Below are 19,678 nucleotides of genomic sequence, written 5' to 3'. Positions count from 1 at the left end.
GAACCTATACAACCTTCTTTGCCATACATTGACCACACGCTTAGGGCTTGGGAGATGAGAGCTAAGGGCTGAAATTCCTCAAGGTAAGAAGACCCTCCCCCCCCCCAGGAAGTGGACTCCTCCAATTTTCTCACATGATTATGCAGGCACTTTCACTTTTCCATATATAGGAGTCACTCAGGAGCAAGCTCTGGCCAGTTGGAGGGAGTGACACATCCCTCTCCAGTCCCTCCCTTCTCATCCCTCCGCACCTTTACTCTCACGTGCGCTCGCAGGCACTTAGGCAGAAGTGAGCCCTGTGGCTCTGCGGAGACGAGCCTGTTGGGTTTAAAGAAGGAAACAAACAAACAGACAGAACCCTCAGGCCAAGTCCCAGCATTAAAATTGTTACCTTGAAGAAGCTGAGTGGAGCAGTGTGAAGAGATGAATGGACCGGTGGATGGCTTGTGTGACCATTCTCTAAGCGAGGAAGGGGCCTTCATGTTCACTTCGGAATCTGTAGGAGAGGGGCACCCGGGTAAGTAGGTGGTCCTGGTTGGATGGTTGACCTGTACCGGGGGGGTCGCTGTTACTGAAGGCCTGGAAGACGATGTGTGTCAGTAACTATAAGGGATCTTGGCAAGAACAATGTGCAGTATTTTTTTATTCTGTTAATTTGCAGTTTTGTAAAACAGTCACTTGTTATGCAAATAATAGATTGTAAGTTAACGAAGCCGAGGCTCTGTGCCGCAGCCCCCCACCAGCATCTCCTCACAGTGGGACTGTGACAGAGGACACACGGTTGGTTGGATAAACGTATCATATGTGTAAAATGTATCATCAGGTATTAACTCTATATATAGAGTTTTTTTTTTTGAGTAAAGCTTTATTATCAATGAGCAGCTTAAGTCAACAGAGAATGTTCCCTCAAGCAAGACCACGGGTCACTAAGTTTTGCATGTAAAGCATGTGCAGTTTAGAAATGAACGGCAGTGCGTTCTAAATAGGGGCTGAGACAGATCTCTGGAAGAGAATTCCAGCATTTTATTGGGTCTCTGAAAGGTAGGAGGACTGTGATGTGGGGAAACGAGAGAGGCTTCCGTGAAGACCACAATGGGAGCCTCAACTTTCTGGGACAGTGGTTCCCAGGCTTCAGGGTGCATCAGCGTCACCCCACGGGCTTGTTAGAACACAACGTGCTGGGCTCCACCCCCAGAGTTTCTGATTTAGTAGATCTTGGGTGAGGCTCAAGAATTCGCGGTCTTCAGAAGTTCCCAGGCGGTGCTGCTGCTGCTGCTGAGGGAGCCACACTTTCAGGACCACTGGTCTAGGAGGACCTTGGGGGCCGGACACACGGATTTATGTACTTAAGCACCTCTTCAAAATTCCCTGGAGTATTTGAAGTTCTTGGTAACTAATCATCGCCAAGTCTAACTTTTTTCATCTTCCTCATCCTTGTTCTTTCTCAAAGAGCTTTAACTTTCATACCTCGTAACCCAGCTTTAGATATCTCAGTGCACTGCTCCTTCCATATGCTTCAGCCACTGGTTCTCAGCTGCGGAGGGTGTGCCCTTTTCCTGCAAGGGCATTTTGTAGTGTCTGGAACATTTTGGCTGTCACAGCTGTCGGGGGGCGGGGCGGGCGTGGGGTGAAACTGGCATTTAGTGGATAGAGGCCAGGTGTGCTTCTAAACACCCTGAATGCACAAGACCATCCCCCACAAAGAAGACATTTTCCAGCCCCAGAGGTCAGTATTGCTGTTGAGAAATCTTGGCTTAAACTGAGTTTTGTATGTAACTTAGCTCAGTTCAGTGTAAATAGCATCTTTACTTCTGCACGACTTTATGAAGTTTCTAGGTTTACTGTACTCATAATCTCAGATCCATTGCTATGTCTAACATATTCTGGACAGCTCCATGGCGTATGAAAGCCACATACAGGTTAGGAGATGGCCATAGATAGGATTTGCTCCATGTGGAGGAGGTGGGTGCTTTGTCACACAGTGGCCAGTGGTCCCATTGTACACACAACAATGAGCTCAATGGACAGAGAGTGAAAATTCCAGCCAATCAGTTGGCTGTTCTGTCTACTTAATGGCAGCCCTTCAGTTTGTCTGATTCTCCTTGCGCTTGCCACTGTAAATTAGCCGTTCACGTTAAGACAGTTTCCTTGGTGGCTTTCTGCTTGTCATTCCAGTGCTGAATTCCTCTCCATCAGAAAGATAAAATTAATGCTTCTTTTTCAACTTCCAAGAAAACCAACTATTGGCTATCTTAAGACTACTAAGTGATATTGATAGAAATTTCGAAAGCCTCAAGAAACAGTTCAGAAAGGACCTCCTAAGAGGCATTATCTTAGTCTGTGAAGCTGTCTTAATACCCTTGCTCAACTCCAGCTTTATCCCTAATATCCCTTATCCTATTTTCCTGTGTGCATTGGAAGCATGTGACCTGTGTCGTCTAAACGAGCAGAGTCATCCATGGTCATTGTGTGAGTGGCTCCTAGGCGGCCTGATGGCTGGGTCTAAAGTGGATATTTGAGCAGCAGGAGGCCGTGATTGGTAGGGGGCTGCAGAGGCACGGACTCAGGCAAACCTAGATTTATAACCGGGATCTGCAGGAAGATCGAAAAACTCAAATATATGTTTAGTAGCAGTTTCTGAAGGAAAGAGTAGAGAATTCACCTTCAGATTAACTAACATTTTAACTACAGAACTTAATGGGCACTTTCAAAAGCAGAAATGCTTGATTCTGGGCCTGCATTCTTAATTTAAAAACTTAAAAAATGACAGGAGGGACACAAGGAAATTTTGGAGGTGATGGATGTTTATTAAACCTTGACTGTGGTGATGGTAACACAAGTATGTACATATGACCAAACTTACCAAATTACGTACATTAATTATATGCAGATTTTTATATACCAATTATACCCCAATAAAGCTGGAAAAAAACTTATTAATTTACTAAGAGCAGACTCTATGGGTATTTTTGAACACTAAATGAGATGTAATATGTGTAAATAGATGTCACTTTTTTTCCTGAACTTGTGAACATAACGCCAGAGCAAGAGTGGATTTTTCCACAGTGTCTACATACGCGACCACGGGGAGTCTTTTTTAAAAAATTTATTGACTTGTTTTTATTTTGGGCTGCGTTGGGTCTTCATTGCTGCACGCGGGCTTTCTCTAGTTGCGGCGAGTGGGGGCTACTCTTCGTTGCGTTGCACGGGCTTCTCATTGTTGTGGCTTCTCTTGTTGCGGAGCACGGGCTCTAGGCGCGTGGGCTTCAGTAGTTGTGGCTCGCGGGCTCTAGAGTGCAGGCTCAGTAGTTGTGACGCACGGGCTTAGTTGCTCCGCACCATGTGGGATCTTCCCGGGCCAGGGATCAAACCTGTGTCCCCTGCATTGGCAGGCGGATTCTTAACCACTGCGCCACCAGGGAAGCCCTAGACCATAGAGAGTCTTTAAGGCAAATCGTAGAATAAGATGAAATGCCAGCTCATGTTGAACTCTTTGTCAGTCCCACCTTGATTGAGGAGGTCAAACCCAGCTGTTAGGATATCTGGTTTTCAGGAGGCTGAGTGATGGTGGGAAGGATCTGAGAGCTGCTTGTGGAAGTATTCTGCAAAACAGCAGTGGCAGTAATGTGCAGAGGTTCTCTTACAGGATTCTTACAGGTGTAGTCCCAGAACCGGGTGTGGTATTTTCTACACAGCGCACTGCATCTTATGGAACCAGCGGCACAATGTGTCTGTCCCATCCTAGTCTGCCTCTTGGCACCTGATCTTACTGATGTCATCAGTTAGTGTTTTAACTTCTGTTTCTAGGACTTTTCTAGATGTTAGAATTAAAGGGAATATGCTGAGGAATGAGATACTTTTTAGTTAGAAGAATATGCGTGCGTGTGTGTGTGTGTGTGAATTGCTTTTTTTGGGGGAATTCTATGACTTTATATAATATACATCATCCAATATTAAGGCAGAAGTGGGAAGAAATAAAAATTTAGAAAAAATTATAATTTCTTATATTTAAAAAGTGTCCTCTTAGGTAGATTTGATATGTAAACTGACGAAATATCTAATTATTTTAACATTTCAGTCTGCTAGGCTTAATATTCCTGTGATTCTTACACACGTTCATTCTTGTCCAGATAAGATCTGTGACCAGATCAGCGATGCAGTGCTGGATGCGCATCTCAAGCAGGACCCCAGTGCCAAGGTGGCCTGTGGTAAGAAACGCTGATCCCTCCTGCTGGAGACCTGAGTGGGCTGAGCTTGAAACCTTTGCCTGTGTTGAAGCCTTCAGCATAGCAGAGAGCCGGGGACTTCAGAGCCTGGAGGGCTCCAGGGGTGATAGGTCTAGCCCCCTCACTTTACTGAGGGAGATCTTGGGTGCAGCTTAATCAGGGTCTTGGCCAAGGTAATGGGGTAGGGGTCCCGGCGTGGAGATTAGAGCCCCGATCTCCTCACGGTCAGCACCCTGTCCTTTCTGCTGCACAGACCCACCCTTCCCTCTCCAGGGCCACCCTAGCCCCCAGAATGAGCACTGTGGGGACCTGCGCCCCTCTGACGGTGGACTTCACCCTGACATCTTTACAAATAACCTGCCTTGATCCTCTGGTCAGGACCCCACACCTAAAGCCTGCAGTGGAGTTTTAGCAGTAAGGGGGCAGGAGAGGCCTCACGTATGTTGGCTGCATTCTACATTCTTTATGACCGCATACAGCCAGTGTCTCATTCTAATCCACACAGCAGTCTTATGATTATCTTCATCCAACAGCTGAGGCTGAATAAGTAGTTCAAGGTCAGGCAAGTATGCAATAGTAAGTGCGAGGTATGAAAACTCAGGTGTGACCAATTCTTTCCGAACCGCAGTTCTCCGGGTGGCCTGTGAAGATGGTCAGCACTTGTGCCAGGATTTACTCTCCTTATTAGCGTCATGATTTTTCCTTCTGGAGTCCATTCCTTGTGCGGTTCCTTGCGTGTCTCTTTCTCAGCACTGTGAGAGGTCCAGGTGTGGAGCCCCCTTCGCCAGCACGTGGCCACTAGCCTGTCTCCTTCCCTTCAGAGACGGTGTGTAAGACGGGCATGGTGCTGCTGTGCGGGGAGATCACCTCCATGGCCATGGTGGACTACCAGCGGGTGGTGCGGGACACCATCAAGCACATCGGCTACGACGACTCAGCCAAGGGTGAGGCCAGGGCCCCCAGGGCTGAGTCCCTCCTGAGGCTCTCCGTCTCCTGGAAGAGCAGATACCTCCCGGGGGAAGAACGCTCCTAGGCCCGCCTGCCAGGGTCCAGGGCTCACAGCCTCTGGCACAACAGTGTGGCAGCCCAGGCGGATCAGCCCCTGTCCAGCCATGGCTGACTCTGGTCTTGTTTATGGTCCTGCCATCTCGGAAGAGGAAGAAGCTCCCAGTACAAGGAGCTGCCCTCTGTTGGGGACGTGTCCTCTGCCGGGCTCTGGGGCTGGTCTCTGTGTGCATCTTCCTACCTAACTGTTCGAGGAACTCTGCTCTGCTCCTTATGCAGATGAGGAAGTTGAAGCTTCCATATGTCAGTAACTTGTGTAAGGTGACACGGTCAGTAAGTGGCTGCCCCACCCTCCCCGGTTGGGACTCCTGCACTTTCTACTAAGTTATGCTGCTTCCCCACACAGACAAAGAAGAAGGTGACTCAGTCCAGAACGGGTGCCAAAAGCAGGCAGAGGAGACAGGCTGGCCCAGGGTAGCTCCAGTGCCAGGCAGCGTGGGAGCCTACAACCCAGCGAAGGGACCCAGGCCCTGGCGGGAGTTGAGGAGGAGCCCTGTGATGGGGTGGGGGTGAGAGCTGGAGAGAACTGAGGGCCCTGAAGCAGACTCCCACACCTGGGACTGGGCAGGCTGGGAAGGGGCCCAGCCTGGAGGGTGTGAAAGGACAGGGTGCGAGGGCCAGATCCTAGGGCCAGTGTGCACTACGTTCTACTTATTGGTTGTTTGGGCTGACGTGTGGCATCTTTGTGGGTCAGGGCAGGCTGGGGTGACGTGCACGCATCTCCGTAAGTGAGAGAGGCTCTCTCTGCGTGCGGGCGCGGACACGCAGAAGCTCAGTGCAGCCACCTCCTGGCTCGCCCAAAGGGCTCACTTGAGCACACGAAAGCTTTGGGGGTGTATCAAGAATCGCTGGGAGGAAACCAGTGAGTACAGGTTGGTTCTCCCAGCCAGCATGCGGGGTGTCCGCGGAGGAGACGCGTCGTCCCAGAGCAGCAGCCTCCGGACACGTTACCACGCAAGAGCCTTCGCCCTGTTCTACCAGGAAGAGCCGACTTGTTTATGTACATTTAGACCTTATTCAAGAGCGAACCTTGCTCTGCGTTAGGCAGCAGGAACGTTTCGCCGGAGGTATAACGTCCCCTGGAAAGGGAGGAGCGGGAGCGAGCCCCCCTCTGCCTGTCAGTGCGCCTGCACCAAGCGGGCCAGCAGGCTGCGGGCTGGGCTGCAGTCACAAGGCCCTAGGCTAGTGGCTCCCCCTGCTCTTTGCTGCACAGTTGCTGGGCTCACTGCCCTTTCCAAGCCCTCCTCCTCTCCCCTTAGTCCCCTGAACTCTTGTTCTCCTGAATCACTTGGAGCCTTTAATTTTCAGCGCTGAGAAGATTTATTATTTAGACCCGGAGTGATGAGTTGAGTCCTTGGCAGCTAAAGATTGTTCCCTAAAGGTTGTTCCTTGGTTTGTGCCTTCAGAAACCTGCACTGCAAACAGGGGCTGCAGAGGACAGAGGTGGCCTGATGGCTCCTGAGTGGGGGCACTGCCTGGCATTAGTGATACAGTACGAGGTGCCCGGCGGCCAGTCGGAGGCAGAGTGTGCAGTGAAGAGCTGCGGGGGTGGGGGGGACCGTCCAAGGACGTTTTCGGAGAGCTAGATGGACTTGTGGAGGGGGATGGGAGGCAGAGGAGGAGAATCCTAGGCAGAGAGCCCTAGTGGAGGTGGAAAAGGAGGTCATGTTTAAGGCTAAGCCTGAGTTCCTGTTGGCTGAGAGCTCTCAGCTGGGAAGGCCTGGCTGGAGCTGAGCAGTTTCCGGTTTACTTCCTTTGGCGGTAGGTCCCCACTTGAAGCACGAACATAAACAATAGATTGAACCTAGGCTTTTTTGTGGTTTTGTTTGTTTTAATAAGCCCATTCTGGCCACATGGGTAGGAGGACAGACTGGAAAGGGTGACAGTCATCTTGTCACTGATACGTGTCCCTGTGGTGCGGCCTCTGCGTTTTAGCTCCTCATTTGTGTCCGTCCTGTAGCTGAGCCCAGTGAGGACGAGTGTCGGGGAGATTGTGCTGTCTGCCCGGCGGCTCCCTCTCAGGGCTCCTTGGCCTGGGCTGCTGCTACCCAAGACTCCATGTCCCAGGCCCCAGCCCGCTGTCCCCACCCTGGGGGGGACCGGCCTCCATCTCTGTGCTTGAGCTTTGGGGATGGCCTGAAGGGGCCTCGGCCTCCAGAGGTGTGGTTTTTCCATTTTGCTCCAGGCCTCAGGCACATCTCGGGCTCAGGGGACTCTGGCTCTGGGAGTGTCTCTGGATAGTTCACATGCACCGTATTGTTCAGTATATTTGATGCTTGGGTTTGGCGTATGCCTGGGCTTCTGAGCGGCAGTGTTGAAAGGGCCCTTGATATTCATTCAGTGCAGTGATTTTCCACCTGGGTCCTGGGAGGTGCCTCTGGGAGAGGCAAAGGGGGCAGGGCCGTGAGTCACCCACCTGCCCTTCAGCCAGGGCAACTGTAGCTGTTATTTGGTCTTCATACTGCTGCTCTGTGTAGGATATATATTTTTAATCAAGGTGTAATTTAATACACTGTGGAGGATTTTTTTTGACTAAAGAGTTGCACGTGATAGGATGGGAAGGATACTGACGTTCCCCGTCCTGGGCCTCAGCTCTGGGCCCAGACGGATGGTAGAGAGACCACCCACGCCGCTAAATGCCCTGTCGTGCGCCGAGCAGTCCCCCAGGAGCTCCAGCCTCCCTCTGCTCAGGCCTGCTCTCCTTGTGCCTAGGCTTTGACTTCAAGACCTGCAACGTGCTGGTGGCTTTGGAGCAGCAGTCCCCGGATATTGCCCAGTGTGTCCATCTGGACAGAAACGAAGAGGATGTCGGTGCCGGAGATCAGGTCACTAAACGCTGAGCGTTGGCCCTGCGTCAGGACGGCAGTGCAGTGTGCTCTGTGTGAGGGGCTAGCCGGGGAAGTTCATGCGTAATGGACTGAATGCACTGTGGGGTAGACCCCCCCGCCCCCATGCCTGGAGTGAGTCACCCCTTCTTCAGGGTAGCGACTTGAGGGCAGGGAGGGCTGGGGGACACCCGGTGTGGGCTTGTCTCCCCTTCTAGAGTGTTGAGTTCGGGGACCACGTCTTCCCCTCCACGAGTGCCCAGTGCAAAAGTTGCATACCCGCGAGGATGGAGGGCCAGTGGGGCTTTAGGTTTGAGGAGCGTTGTAGCCTGTGGTCTGAAGCAGGTGTCCGCTGCAGGGCCTGATGTTCGGCTACGCCACAGACGAGACGGAGGAGTGCATGCCCCTCACCATCATCCTGGCGCACAGACTCAACGCCCGCATGGCGGAACTGCGGCGCTCGGGGCAGCTCCCCTGGCTGCGGCCCGACTCCAAGACGCAGGTGAGCCCCTGCCCTCCACCCCCCCCGTGGGGCTTCAGACACGTGCCTCAAACACCACCCCCCTTCCTCTTGATTCTGATCGTTGTTAAGATCCAAATGTTCCGTCTGGGCGTTCAAAGAATTGTTGATTCTGAAAAGAACTATTTATTTCAAAAATCTTCAGCTCCAGATCTTTTCTCCCCTGCCCCCAACATTTTATTATGAAAAATTTCAAAAAACACAGAAAAATGAAAAGAGCAGTTCTAGGTTTTCAGTGGGGGGGCTTTCTTAGTATAAGTTGACTCTAGTAATATGATTCCCCAATTCCTGCCACAAACCTCCTCTGTAACAGTTTTCAGACTTTCCGTCGCTGCCTATCAGGTCTCCACATCTTGAGCAAACCTTGAACACACCGTGAACAAGTACCGTCTGCAGCTCGCTATGGCCCTTTCGCTTTGTTTCTCATGAAAAGGCTTTGCCGATTCTGACTCTCTGTGGCAAGCCGCCCTGGCCCTTGTGCTCCCTGCGGTGATGAAATCCGCACCGAAGTCTGCATTTGAAGGCCGGTGGTGATGCAAGTGTTGCCACACGCAGAGGCGGCCTGTCTGCCTTCTCTCCCCGCATCCTGACGGCCCTGATGGCCCCTTTCCTCAAGGCTTCCTTCCCCAGCTCTTCTTCCACACTCCAGCGGGGTCTTGGCACTTCCTCTTCCACGCTCTTTCCTCCTGCCCACGCTTGTGAATCCAGCTTTCACCTCTGCACACTCCGCTTCCAAATCTTCCACCTGCAGGTCTAACTGAATCACCAGCCCCATTTCTCATTCACCCTGCAAACACACGGGCCCCGGGAGCTCTCCTCAGCTGAAGGAGTGCGATGGAGCCCACCTTTCCCCGGCCCTGTCTGTCTCCACTCTACCTGGGCTCCCGTTTTCCCTCTAGCGCATCCCTTCCGCTCCAGCCCCATTTCCCAGGCCAGGCCCAGGAACAGTGCTGTGTCCTCCCAAAGGTTCTCCCTCCCTGGAAACTTCAGTTAATTCCTTTTGGGCTTCACTTTTAATTTCCTTGTATCTGCTCAGAATTGTCTGCAACTTTCTGCTTCCTTCCTACTTGTTCTGGTATTTAACGCCTTGTATGGTCTTCCAGCTTTACCTTCTTCTGTCCCCACCCCCAGTCCTTGCTTAAACCATATCCTTTCACTCATGTTCCCCTTTTTTTCTTGGTGCTTTGCACCTGTGCTCCCACACTTCGCCTTCCTTGGAAGCTTTCTCTGGTCCCCGCCTGTCCGTCAGTGGCCAGCGTGGTTCCCACCTCCTCATGATCTTCCCTGACCGCCCTCAGGTGGGACCTCCTCTTGACCCCGCACTTGGAATTTGGCTCACGTGGTTTTACAGCTCAGCGCGGTGCACGCGACTCTGTCCCGTTACTCCAGCTTCACAGAGGTGCATCCTTCTCACCCCAAGTGTAAGGCCACACAAGGCAGAAGTTGCAGATCGGCTGTACCTGGGGCAAGGGAGTACCTCTGTGGCCTAAAAGAAACCCTCCCTTGGGACTTCCGGTGTTACCCACATGACCCCCACGGTGAGAAGTGGAATCCTGAGCGTCCCTCAGGTGTTCTTTGAGGCTGTGGGCAGGAGAGCTAAAATGTGTAGATTGTGGTGGTACCAAAAGAAAAGAGGCCTCCCCGTCCTGTGCCAGAGCTGTGCTGTGATGGGAAGCAGGTTGGCGATTCACAGAAAAGGAAGTCCTAGAGCAGGGATGGGAGGAAGTAAGTGGAGTGACTTGGGTTTCCTTCTGGCTGCCTGAGGGTAAGGACTGGAGGGTCCACCTACTGGACCCGCTGAAGTAGGAAAGGCCTCCTGTATTTGCTTAGTAATAGAAGGTTTCTGAGTCCAGAAGGCAGTGAGGGAGGGAGGGGAGGATGGGCTCTTCCAGGCTTTCCCTTCTTGCAAGGAGACACTGAATTCTCTTACAAGTGCTACCTTGGATACCAAAGTCGGCCTCACTCCCCTGCCGCAGGCAGGCCCTGAGCCAGCGGGCATCAGAGAGGGTGCGGGGGTCTGCTGACGGAGCCGCTCCCTGAGGCCCTCGGCCGGCCTCCGCGAGGCTGCTGCGCCGGGACGGGCACCCTGCCAGGAACAATGTCTGGGCCTTCTCCTCTATACCTTACTGGTAAAGGATTTTCATCATCTACCCAGAGTGTTGACTGTGAACAGGATGAACCTTTCCACCTGAACAAATTCTTGCTGCTGATACTGAGAACTGAGTGGCAGTACGGATGGCTATTTTTGTACCTGGCCAGAGTTGTGTTTTCCACGGTGTACTTTTCCCCACATCTTGCTGACGTGATGAGATAAGAGCGATGCTTGGGGCCCTTTGCTCTGCCACAGCTCTGCTTGGGGTTTGTGGCAGAGTAGGGGAGTCCGGTAGCAGTGGAGATGGGCCTCAGCAGCTGCGCGGGATAGGAGCCTTCTCCTGAGGCCAGATGCAGCAGGTCTGGTCCCAGAGCCGCCACAGGGCCTCCCCTCTGGAGCCCGCCAAGCCCCCAACTCCAGCTCCCTGTCACAGGGCCCTGTGTGCATGCAGCCCGGCATTAAAGGGCTGCTCTCAGAGCACAGGGGTGTGCCTCTGCCCATCTCACCAGGATCAGGCATCGTGGGGTCAGGGCTCTTTCTCTTCCTTCTTCTGGATCCCACCCTATGGCTCTTTGGACCAGGCAGGACATAGAGTTTGATACACGTCCCATGTTTGATGGATATCTGAGGGGCCTTTGGGCAGGCCGGGACCTCGCCTCAGGCATAGCCCCAGGAGCCACTGTTTGCTGCCCTGTGGTCCCGTCAAGGCCCTTGGTGTGGGGAGCAGTCATGTGCCTGCCGGCCAGTGTCCCTGCCAGACCATCCAGCATAGCTGCACTCCTGCAGGCGCACAGCCCCTCTGGGCACTGCCCTTGTGGGTCCATGCTGCCTCGGGTAGCGACGGGACCTGTGGCTCCAGCCTTGAGGGTCTTGGGTGACGACCTTGTGCTGGGCAGAGCCGCAGGCACCAGGCCGCACAGCGCAAGGTCACAGCCCACCTTTGCTGGCTGTGTGATCTTGACCAGAGTATTTATGTTCTGGAACCTCAGCTTTCTTGTCTTTAAAGTGGGGCTGTTAACAGCTGCTCACAGCTTTTGGCATGGCTTGTCGAGTACAGTACACACTCAGTCAATTGCTGGCTTCTCTTTTCTTTTCCCAGCCTCATCTGCCATCCTCACCATCCCTTTCCCTCTCGCTCTGTAAGCCCAGGGTGCCCAGGCTGCTCTCCTTCGTCACCGGACAGATCAGGCTGTGATGTCGGGCTCTCGCACTCCCTGATGTGTTGGTAGAGGACAGAGTGCAAAAGCATTTCCTCTGTGCTGCTCTGGGCGTGACACAAGCTTTGGGGGCAGGCAGAGCAGTGTTTGGCTCTTGGGCTTTTCACTGACTGGCGTGTGACTTCCGGGAAGTTGTTTCACTTCTCAGAGCCTGGTCTTTCTCATTTGTAAAGTGGAGACAGTAATGCTGATCTTGCTGGGATGGTTTAAATATTCATCAATAATACATAGAGTGGGCACAGAACTGACCCACGCTGGAGGGAGTGAACCCCAGCTCTGTCCCTGTGGCCTGCCCTGCGAGGCAGCTGCAGGCAGGATCCTTCCCTCCACGCGCTCTCTGCTTTTCCTTGCTTTTGTCCAAACACACAGAGGCTGGTAACCCAGAGCTTGCTGCTCCCTCTAGCTCAGTCTCCCTGGCTCGAGTCCCTCTCACCCTGTCCCTCCAGCAGGCAAGGCCCCTGGCCCCATATGCTGCCAGAGCTCCTCCACTGAGGGGGCCGGGGCAGTGCGCATGTGGCCTGTGGACTCCTGTGTTCCTTGGTGGGAGCCGGGGTGTCTTGGTCCTGGGCCACGGAGGGTCAAGACCGGGCTTTGGCAGAGGGACATTTGCTGGCACCCAGAAGCCTCTGAGGTAGGAGGAGTGGAGTCTAGTGGGTCACAGAGCGGAAACTCTGTGACACCTGAGTCTCCAAGTGGCACTGATTGTGGTCGCAGGTGGGAATAGCTTGTGCCTCATGCCCAGTCATCTCACAGCGCCAGGCAGTTATTCAGTTTAAGAACGTGTCAGATGAACTTTCCTGAAGGCCCTTTGAGGACAGGAGGTCCCTCTGGCTCCTGGGAGCCCTGCCTGCCTTCTGGGCACCTGCGCCTGGCAGCGATGTGTCCTCAGCTCAGGGCAGGGCCTCACGACGTTTCCTCCCTCCCTGCCTCCCGCCAGGTGACAGTGCAGTACACGCAGGACAGCGGCGCGGTCATCCCCGTGCGCATCCACACCATCGTCATCTCCGTGCAGCACAACGAAGACATAACGCTGGAGGACATGCGCAGGGCCCTGAAGGAGCAGGTGATCAGGGCCGTGGTGCCGGCCCAGTACCTGGACGAGGACACCATCTACCACCTGCAGCCCAGCGGGCGGTTTGTCATCGGAGGCCCCCAGGTGCATCCTCGGCTCTGAATGAGGCCCTGACTTTGCTTACCTCCCTGAGTGCAAAGGCCACAGGAGGGTGGTGGCTTTGTGTGGCTCGGCCAGGTAGGTCTGGCCCTGGACGAAATGTGAAGTCAGCTCGTTCTGTGAAGGCTGCTGTGCGCCCTTGAGTACAGGAGGAATTGGGGACATGTCCCCAGGAGGCTCCCCCTCAGTGCTGCCTGGCCCTCCCCCCTCGAGACGTCTCATACGTGTCCAGCTGCCACCTGACCCTGCCTGGGGCTAACTCACCATCATGGGCACTGAGCTTGCCTGGGTGGCGCTTCCTGGGTCTTGGCCACACGTGACCTGCAGCTCTCGTGGGCACCAAGGTGGGGCTGTGTTTTAGATGGGGACACGGGGCTGCCCCTTTCTCCTGTGCAGCCGGCGTGAGCAGTTGGAGAGTTCCCTAGCCCCTCCGAGAGGCCGCTGACCAGTGCCGCGGCACCTCCCTGTGGACGTGTTGCCACAAAGTGGAGCCCCCAGGTTGGGTCCTATAGCCAAAGTAGCGCAGAAACCCAGGGTGAAAGGAAGGCACAGCTCACTGTGTTTTCCTGCTGGACTTCTCAGGGCCTCGGCATGCTGCTGTGAACTGTGGATCTCTAAGCGGGGTAGGGGGGGATGGTATAGTATGCAGACTTTCCCCGCATCATTTAACATAGAAACATAGAGACCCCCCCCCCCCCCCCCCGTCCCCAAACGTCTTTGTTGACAGAGATGCACAGAGCAGACACTTGAGGAAATGGGCAACTTAACATTTGCCGGGTGGCACCAGCCGGGGCACAGCCCGGGGTGTATTTGTCACAGCGCGGTTTCCTCCTGCACTTGGATTTCTCCGTTATGATTGACTCCTACAAACAAAGGCTTTACGAGCGGGCTGTGACCCCAGCTGGCCCATCTTTTGCCCTTTCTGACGAGGCTCTGACAGGTGACCTGACTTCTGTGACTAGTCAGTGATTAAACTGGGATTAGAGCCCGGGGTTTCTGGCTGACTCGCAGCCAAGGGGTCTTTGGAACGTGTGTCCCCAGAAGCTTCAGGGACCGCCTGCAAGTTGTGGTCCAGCGGCCACTGCAGTGCTTTGGCCGCCCCCTCCTCCCACATCGTCCCTCTGTGTCTTCCTTTCCCTCTGCAGGGGGATGCGGGCGTCACTGGCCGTAAGATCATTGTGGACACCTACGGCGGCTGGGGGGCGCACGGCGGGGGCGCCTTCTCCGGGAAGGACTACACCAAGGTGGACCGCTCGGCCGCGTACGCCGCCCGCTGGGTGGCCAAGTCCCTGGTGAAGGCGGGGCTCTGCCGGAGAGTGCTTGTGCAGGTGGGTCGGACCCCACGCCGCTCGGACCCCCAGGTCTACCCTGAGTAAGGGCACCCTGGCCTAGGGGAAGGCCCACACTTTGCCAGAGGATGCGACTCTGTGTGTGTCGTGTTGGGCTCTGTGGCCGGTGCCCTGCAAACCTGGGGGCGGGAAAACAAGTCTTCAGGCAGCGAGGCACGTACAGAAACCTCCCACCGTGAAGATGGCAGGGATTTCTAGGCAGATGGGGGGCTGTGGGAACGTGTTGGGCAGGGCGTGTGTTGTTTCAGCGTCCCCTCCCTGAGGATGTCAGGGTCTCTGCAAGGGGCCCGTCCTTGACCCTGGACTCTTCTGGAAGGTGTCCTATGCCATTGGTGTGGCCGAGCCACTGTCCATTTCCATCTTCACCTACGGAACCTCCCAGAAGACAGAGAAAGAGCTGCTGGATGTGGTCAACAAGAACTTTGACCTTCGGCCTGGCGTCATCGTCAGGTAAAAGGACCGCCCCCTCTGTTGGGCAGGACCCTCTTCCCTCACCCGGCGCTCAGCTCATTGGAAAGGGAAGCAGAAGGAAGGATGTTCAGCCTCCAAGAGGCAGGAGGGGCTTCAGGCTCTTGGTCCAGCACAGTGCAAACCCCAAATACAGGATGTCTGGTTTTCAGGTTGAAGGCGGCTGGGTTGGGTCCCTGCTGGCCCAGCAGACACTGACCGCAGGGGGGCCATCTTTGAGCAGGTGGGGGATCTTAGGAAAATAATTACGAGGCCCGTTGGCTGGGAATTTAGTCGGCAAGTCCAGCCCCACCTGCTCTCGTTTCTGCTGCCACCCCTGCTGCCTGGAGCTTGGCAGTGTTGATGTCGGTCTGGGCCAGGTGAGTGGAGTGGAGAGTAGGCCAGAGTTCAAATCCTTGGTTCCTGGTGCATTTGTGTGATCAGTCGGGCTGTCCCTGAACCCTGAGCCTGTTTCCTAAGCACCATTGGCAGTCACCTCGTAAGACGTGGCATGGCAGAGACAGAACACTTAACGGGCAGTTGTTCTCGGGTGGGTAACACCACCCACACAGACCGTCGTAGTCTCTTAATCGCTCCTGTGCCCAAATTCAGAGAAGGAAACTCTGCTCCTTTTCCATTAGAAATGACCTTGTTTTCTGCTGAACATGCAGGGACTTGGATTTGAAGAAGCCCATCTACCAGAAGACGGCATGCTATGGCCATTTCGGAAGAAGCGAGTTCCCCTGGGAAGTTCCGAAAAATCTTGTGTTTTAGTGCCGGTGGGACCGGGCCTGGCCGCACCGTGGAGGCATCTGGGTGGAACAGAGCCGTGTTCCTCTTCTCTAGGACCCCAACTCTCAGATCTCCCGGACCCCGGGCTGGGCCTTGCCCACCCACTGCCGCCCCCCTGGCAAAGCCAGGCCCCTCTGATTTAGCAGGAGGAGGGGGCCTCCTGGTGCCAGGCTCAGATCTCCTCGTGAGGATAGTCACGAGGTTCCCCTGCCTCTCCCTCAGACCAAGGCGATGCGAATTTAGTGGAAATCCCACCCGTGTCGGCAGTCAATCCTCTCGCTCACCTTCCCCCACGGCCTGGACGCTGACCAGCCCCTGCCTCCCTGGCGTGTACCGAGGGCAGCACACGGCACAGATCTCAGGGCTCCGTGTGGGCCTGGGTGTGCCGGGGCTGCCCCTCACGTCTGCGGCCGTGCGGTCAGCATCCTGAGCCCAGGCCTTCCAGAGGCCCTCCCAGGCTGGGCTTGTGGTAGGGGTGAGAGCGTCTAGTGTGTAAGGGACCGAGCTACTCACTGATCTCATTTCTTCTTCACTGCAACACAGTGAGGTGACACCCTGTGTTACCTGCACGTATAGATGGGGAAGCCGAAGTAGCTTTCACAGGGCCCCACAGCTGCGTGGGTCAGGGCCTAGATGTGAGAGCGGGAGCCCATACACCGTGTCTCCCACCGCCAGCCCCCCCACCATCTCATGCCAGAGACAGGTCTGAGCAATGACCAAGCGGATTGAGATGAGGCTGTGACCTCTGTCCTGAAGACCTGAGGTTGCTGGGAATTAGGGGATTAACCCCTTGGGGAGCCCTGGGCCATGATCTGCAGAGTCAGGACAGAACCAGAGGGGTGTTTCCTTTGCCTCTTTCATTTCAGAAGACGGTTCGGGGTGCGCTGGCTATCCTGGCCCACGGGGCTGGGCTGGAGTTGGGAATTAAGAGGCAACGGTATAATCCCAGCCCCTGACCACTCAGGGACATGCAGGGCTGGACCTGTGGCCCCCGGGGGTAAGGGTCCAAGGCCAGTCCTGTCCCATTGGGCTTCCTAGAGCAGGAGCAGGAGCTTGTCCCGTAAACAAGGGATGGAACCCTGTGTCCTCCACGGCTTTCTCTCTCTCTGGCCCCTTTGTAACCCCTGCAGTCTGAGTGCCGTTGGAATAAGTGGGTGAGCCCTTCAGACCCCCCTTCCAGAGAGGACAGCCCTAAGGCCCGAATATCAAATGTTAAATGGTGACTCAAGTGGCAGGGCTTGACCCCTAACGGGAGATAAGTCAGTCAGGATGTCATGAGATTTCTTCCTTTACCAGGCAGCCTCTGGGGGCAGCTCTACCCCTGAGGTCCTGGGTGGTCCTTTGCGCACCAGGGTCTTGGAAGCTGCACATTCCCCAGCCTTTCCATCTGTGGCTGGCACCCACTCCCCCCAACCCCCTTCCTCAACCTGGGCCTCTGACAGCTGCACTTCTACCTTTTCCCCAGCTCCCCAGACCACAGGCTCAGGTAGGGGCCTCCATGGGCTTCCGGAGAACGCTGGGGACTGGGCTTCTTTCTGGGGCACCCGGTGCTGGATCTGGCTGGGAGACGCAGCCCAGGAAGCCTCATCTGGGTGGCAGATGGCCGGCAGCTGGGCTCTAGGCCTGAAGCACAAAGACCCTTGGCTTTCTCTTCCCCTCGGGGAAAAGGCAGCTGTTCAGGGCAGAAAAAGAAGCCCAGATCTCCGTAAAAACCTAGAGCTGGTGTGTGATACGGAAGCTCAAGTCTCTCTCAGGGCTCCAGGTCACCCAGGAAGCCTTGAGTTTCTTTCAGGAGAGGGAGGCTCAGCTTTGCAAGTGGCTGAGTTCCTCTAACTTGGGCCATATTCAAAGTGAAAATTCAGAATTTTATACTTTCCCCACCCGCTGGAGAAACAAGGTTTTTTTGGTAAACACTGTTTATATGAAACTAGAGTCTTTATTTGTTAATATAGTTCCTGCTAAACCGGTGAATAAAAACTCAAGGAGCAACTGCTCTATGCTTAGTTTTTGTCTGCAACCCCCTAGAAACTCCCCCTCCAAGTAACATTACCTGATCCCCACCCCGCAGCGAAGCAGGTGTCCTGCCCTCAGGGTTTCCCAGCCAGGGTCCCTCCGATCCCGTGCATGCGGGGCCCAGCCAGCACTGGTTAAGGCGTCTCATGCCACCTCCTGCGTCATCACTGTATCACCGTATTCATTCTGCAGCACGCTGCCCAGAGGTAGGCATTCGTAGCAAACCCACGTCACACGTGGAGACCCTGAGGCCCAAAGTGGGATGGGAGTGTGGCCGAGGGCAGCTGGCTGGCAGGTGGCTTCAGAGTGTGCCCCCTCCATCATGTTGCGTTTGTGCCCCTTGTCCTCGCCTGGTTCCTTCTGTTGCCCCTCCCTGCGTGTTGTCTACAGTAAGCCTGGCACGAGGCCGGCGCTCGGGCAGCCGGGCAGCTGGTTCAGTGACTGAAGTGAGGTGAGTGAATGAAGGGGGTTGGTTGGCAGAGAGACGAGCCAGGCCTTCAGTGAGTGGCTGCACGTTTCCCTTCACACGTCTCGTGAGGAGAGTTAACAGACCATCGTTTGGATGAGAGATTGTCCTCTCAGGAGCCCCCGGAGAGGTCGTCCTGGGGCGTGGTCAGAGCAGGCGTTGGGGAGGGCATCAGCTTTGGGGAAACGTCCTGATCAGGCCGAGGAGGGGGAGACTGCGGAAAGAGGTTTCTGGTAACACGCCGACACAAGACAGGCTGACCAGGGCGCCAGGAAGGACAGACAGACCTGGGAGTGTGGCAGAGAGAGGAGACCTGTGCTCTAGAGGCTACTGCCTGGGCTGTGCAATGACTACATTTCCTAGAAAATAATACACATAACACATATAAATAAAAAGATGCATGTGAGCCGTGTTAGGTTATGTGCCCGGGAGGGAAGGTGGTAGAAGAATGGCTCTGTGGGCATCCAAGGCCGAATAATTAGTGAAAGCAAGGAGGGGAAGCCCCTTCTGGGCCATGAAGTTCCCAAGTGTCAAAGTGTCAGGGAAATGAAACAGCAAAGGAGACGGGAAGGGAGCGGCCGGGGGCAGGGGCGAGGGGAAGCCAGGAGAGTTGGGGTGGGAGTGGGGAGCGTCCTTGGGAGCTAAGTGAAGATGAGCGCCGGTCGCCCACGTGGAATGACACCGGCGGCTTACGTGACATGAGGCTTCGGAGTGCCCAGGGACTTCAGCCACATGGAGGTTGTCGGTGACCTGGGGAAAGGAGACTCCTTAAAATGTAAATGTGGCCGTGCTTGCCACCCCAGTTGTAATCCTTGAGTACCTCTAATGCACCAGGTGTTAGCTGTCAGTGCCCCACGTGCCTGCCCACTACCCATCTGTCTGCCCTCATTCTGGGCTCTCCCACCCACCCCACTCCAGACTCCCTGGCTTCTTTGGCTTCACCAAACAGGCCCCACTCACTCCTACCCCAGGACCTTTGCAAATGCCATTCTTTCTTCTTCTGTCTTTGGATGGATGCTCTGTCTCATCCTGTAGGTTTCAGATGAAATTTCTGTGTTTCTGAAAAACCCCTTCCTTGGTAACCTCCCCTTTCTACTCCCATTTTTTGTTTCTTGTTCAGTGTGTATAATTTGTAAATATGTTATATCCTTGTTTAACCTTGGGGCCCAAACCCCTCGTGTCTCCTTCTATACCCACCCACCCTCTCGTCTCTTCACAGGTGGTTCCTCTGAACCCTTCCAGTCTCAGTTTACTAATCACCCTCCAGAAAGACTCTCCCAAACATCCTCCATAAATGATGGCCATCTTACTCTGGTCCTGGGCCATCAAAAGCTGTAATTCCTTGTGGGTGGCAGTGCTTGCTTGTTCATGCCTGTCGCATCCATAGGACTCAGAATTCTTTTTATTTTTTATTTTTTATTTATTTATTTATTTTTGGCTGCGTTGGGTCTTTGTTGCTGTGTGCGGGCTTTCTCTAGTTGCGGTGAGCGGGGGC

The 19,678-nt window shown here is 54.6% G+C and overlaps 1 protein-coding gene across 3 annotated transcripts; it reads left to right on the top strand.

Annotated features, from left to right (window-relative positions):
* The first annotated feature begins 209 nt into the window (after positions 1–209).
* MAT1A (methionine adenosyltransferase 1A) lies at positions 210–17,681 on the top strand. 3 transcript variants are annotated; one of them, XM_068547985.1, is made up of 9 exons: positions 210–517; positions 4,131–4,208; positions 5,048–5,170; positions 8,004–8,116; positions 8,475–8,618; positions 12,883–13,101; positions 14,262–14,444; positions 14,782–14,915; positions 15,584–17,681. In XM_068547985.1, the coding sequence occupies exons 1-9, from the start codon at positions 424–426 to the stop codon at positions 15,684–15,686; spliced, it is 1,191 nt and encodes a 396-aa protein (XP_068404086.1). In that variant the 5' UTR covers positions 210–423; the 3' UTR covers positions 15,687–17,681. The 3 variants fall into 3 exon arrangements, with proteins under 3 accessions (XP_068404086.1, XP_068404088.1, XP_068404087.1); XM_068547986.1 differs by lacking the exon at positions 210–517 and adding an exon at positions 1,336–1,389; XM_068547987.1 differs by lacking the exon at positions 5,048–5,170.
* The last annotated feature ends 1,997 nt before the right edge of the window (positions 17,682–19,678 follow it).

Source organism: Eschrichtius robustus, chromosome 7 (genome assembly GCF_028021215.1).
Source record: "Eschrichtius robustus isolate mEscRob2 chromosome 7, mEscRob2.pri, whole genome shotgun sequence".
NCBI lineage: Eukaryota > Metazoa > Chordata > Mammalia > Artiodactyla > Eschrichtiidae > Eschrichtius > Eschrichtius robustus.
Note: the sequence above shows the minus strand (reverse complement) of the source record. Positions and strands in the feature narration are given on the sequence as shown.

Coding starts and splice junctions, on each gene's coding strand:
- MAT1A (XM_068547985.1), top strand. CDS start 424: ATGAATGGACCGGTGGATGGCTTGTGTGACCATTCTCTAAGCGAGGAA. Junction 518..4,130: donor TGTAGGAGAGGGGCACCCGG/GTAAGTAGGTGG, acceptor ATTCTTGTCCAG/ATAAGATCTGTGACCAGATC. Junction 8,619..12,882: donor GGCCCGACTCCAAGACGCAG/GTGAGCCCCTGC, acceptor GCCTCCCGCCAG/GTGACAGTGCAGTACACGCA.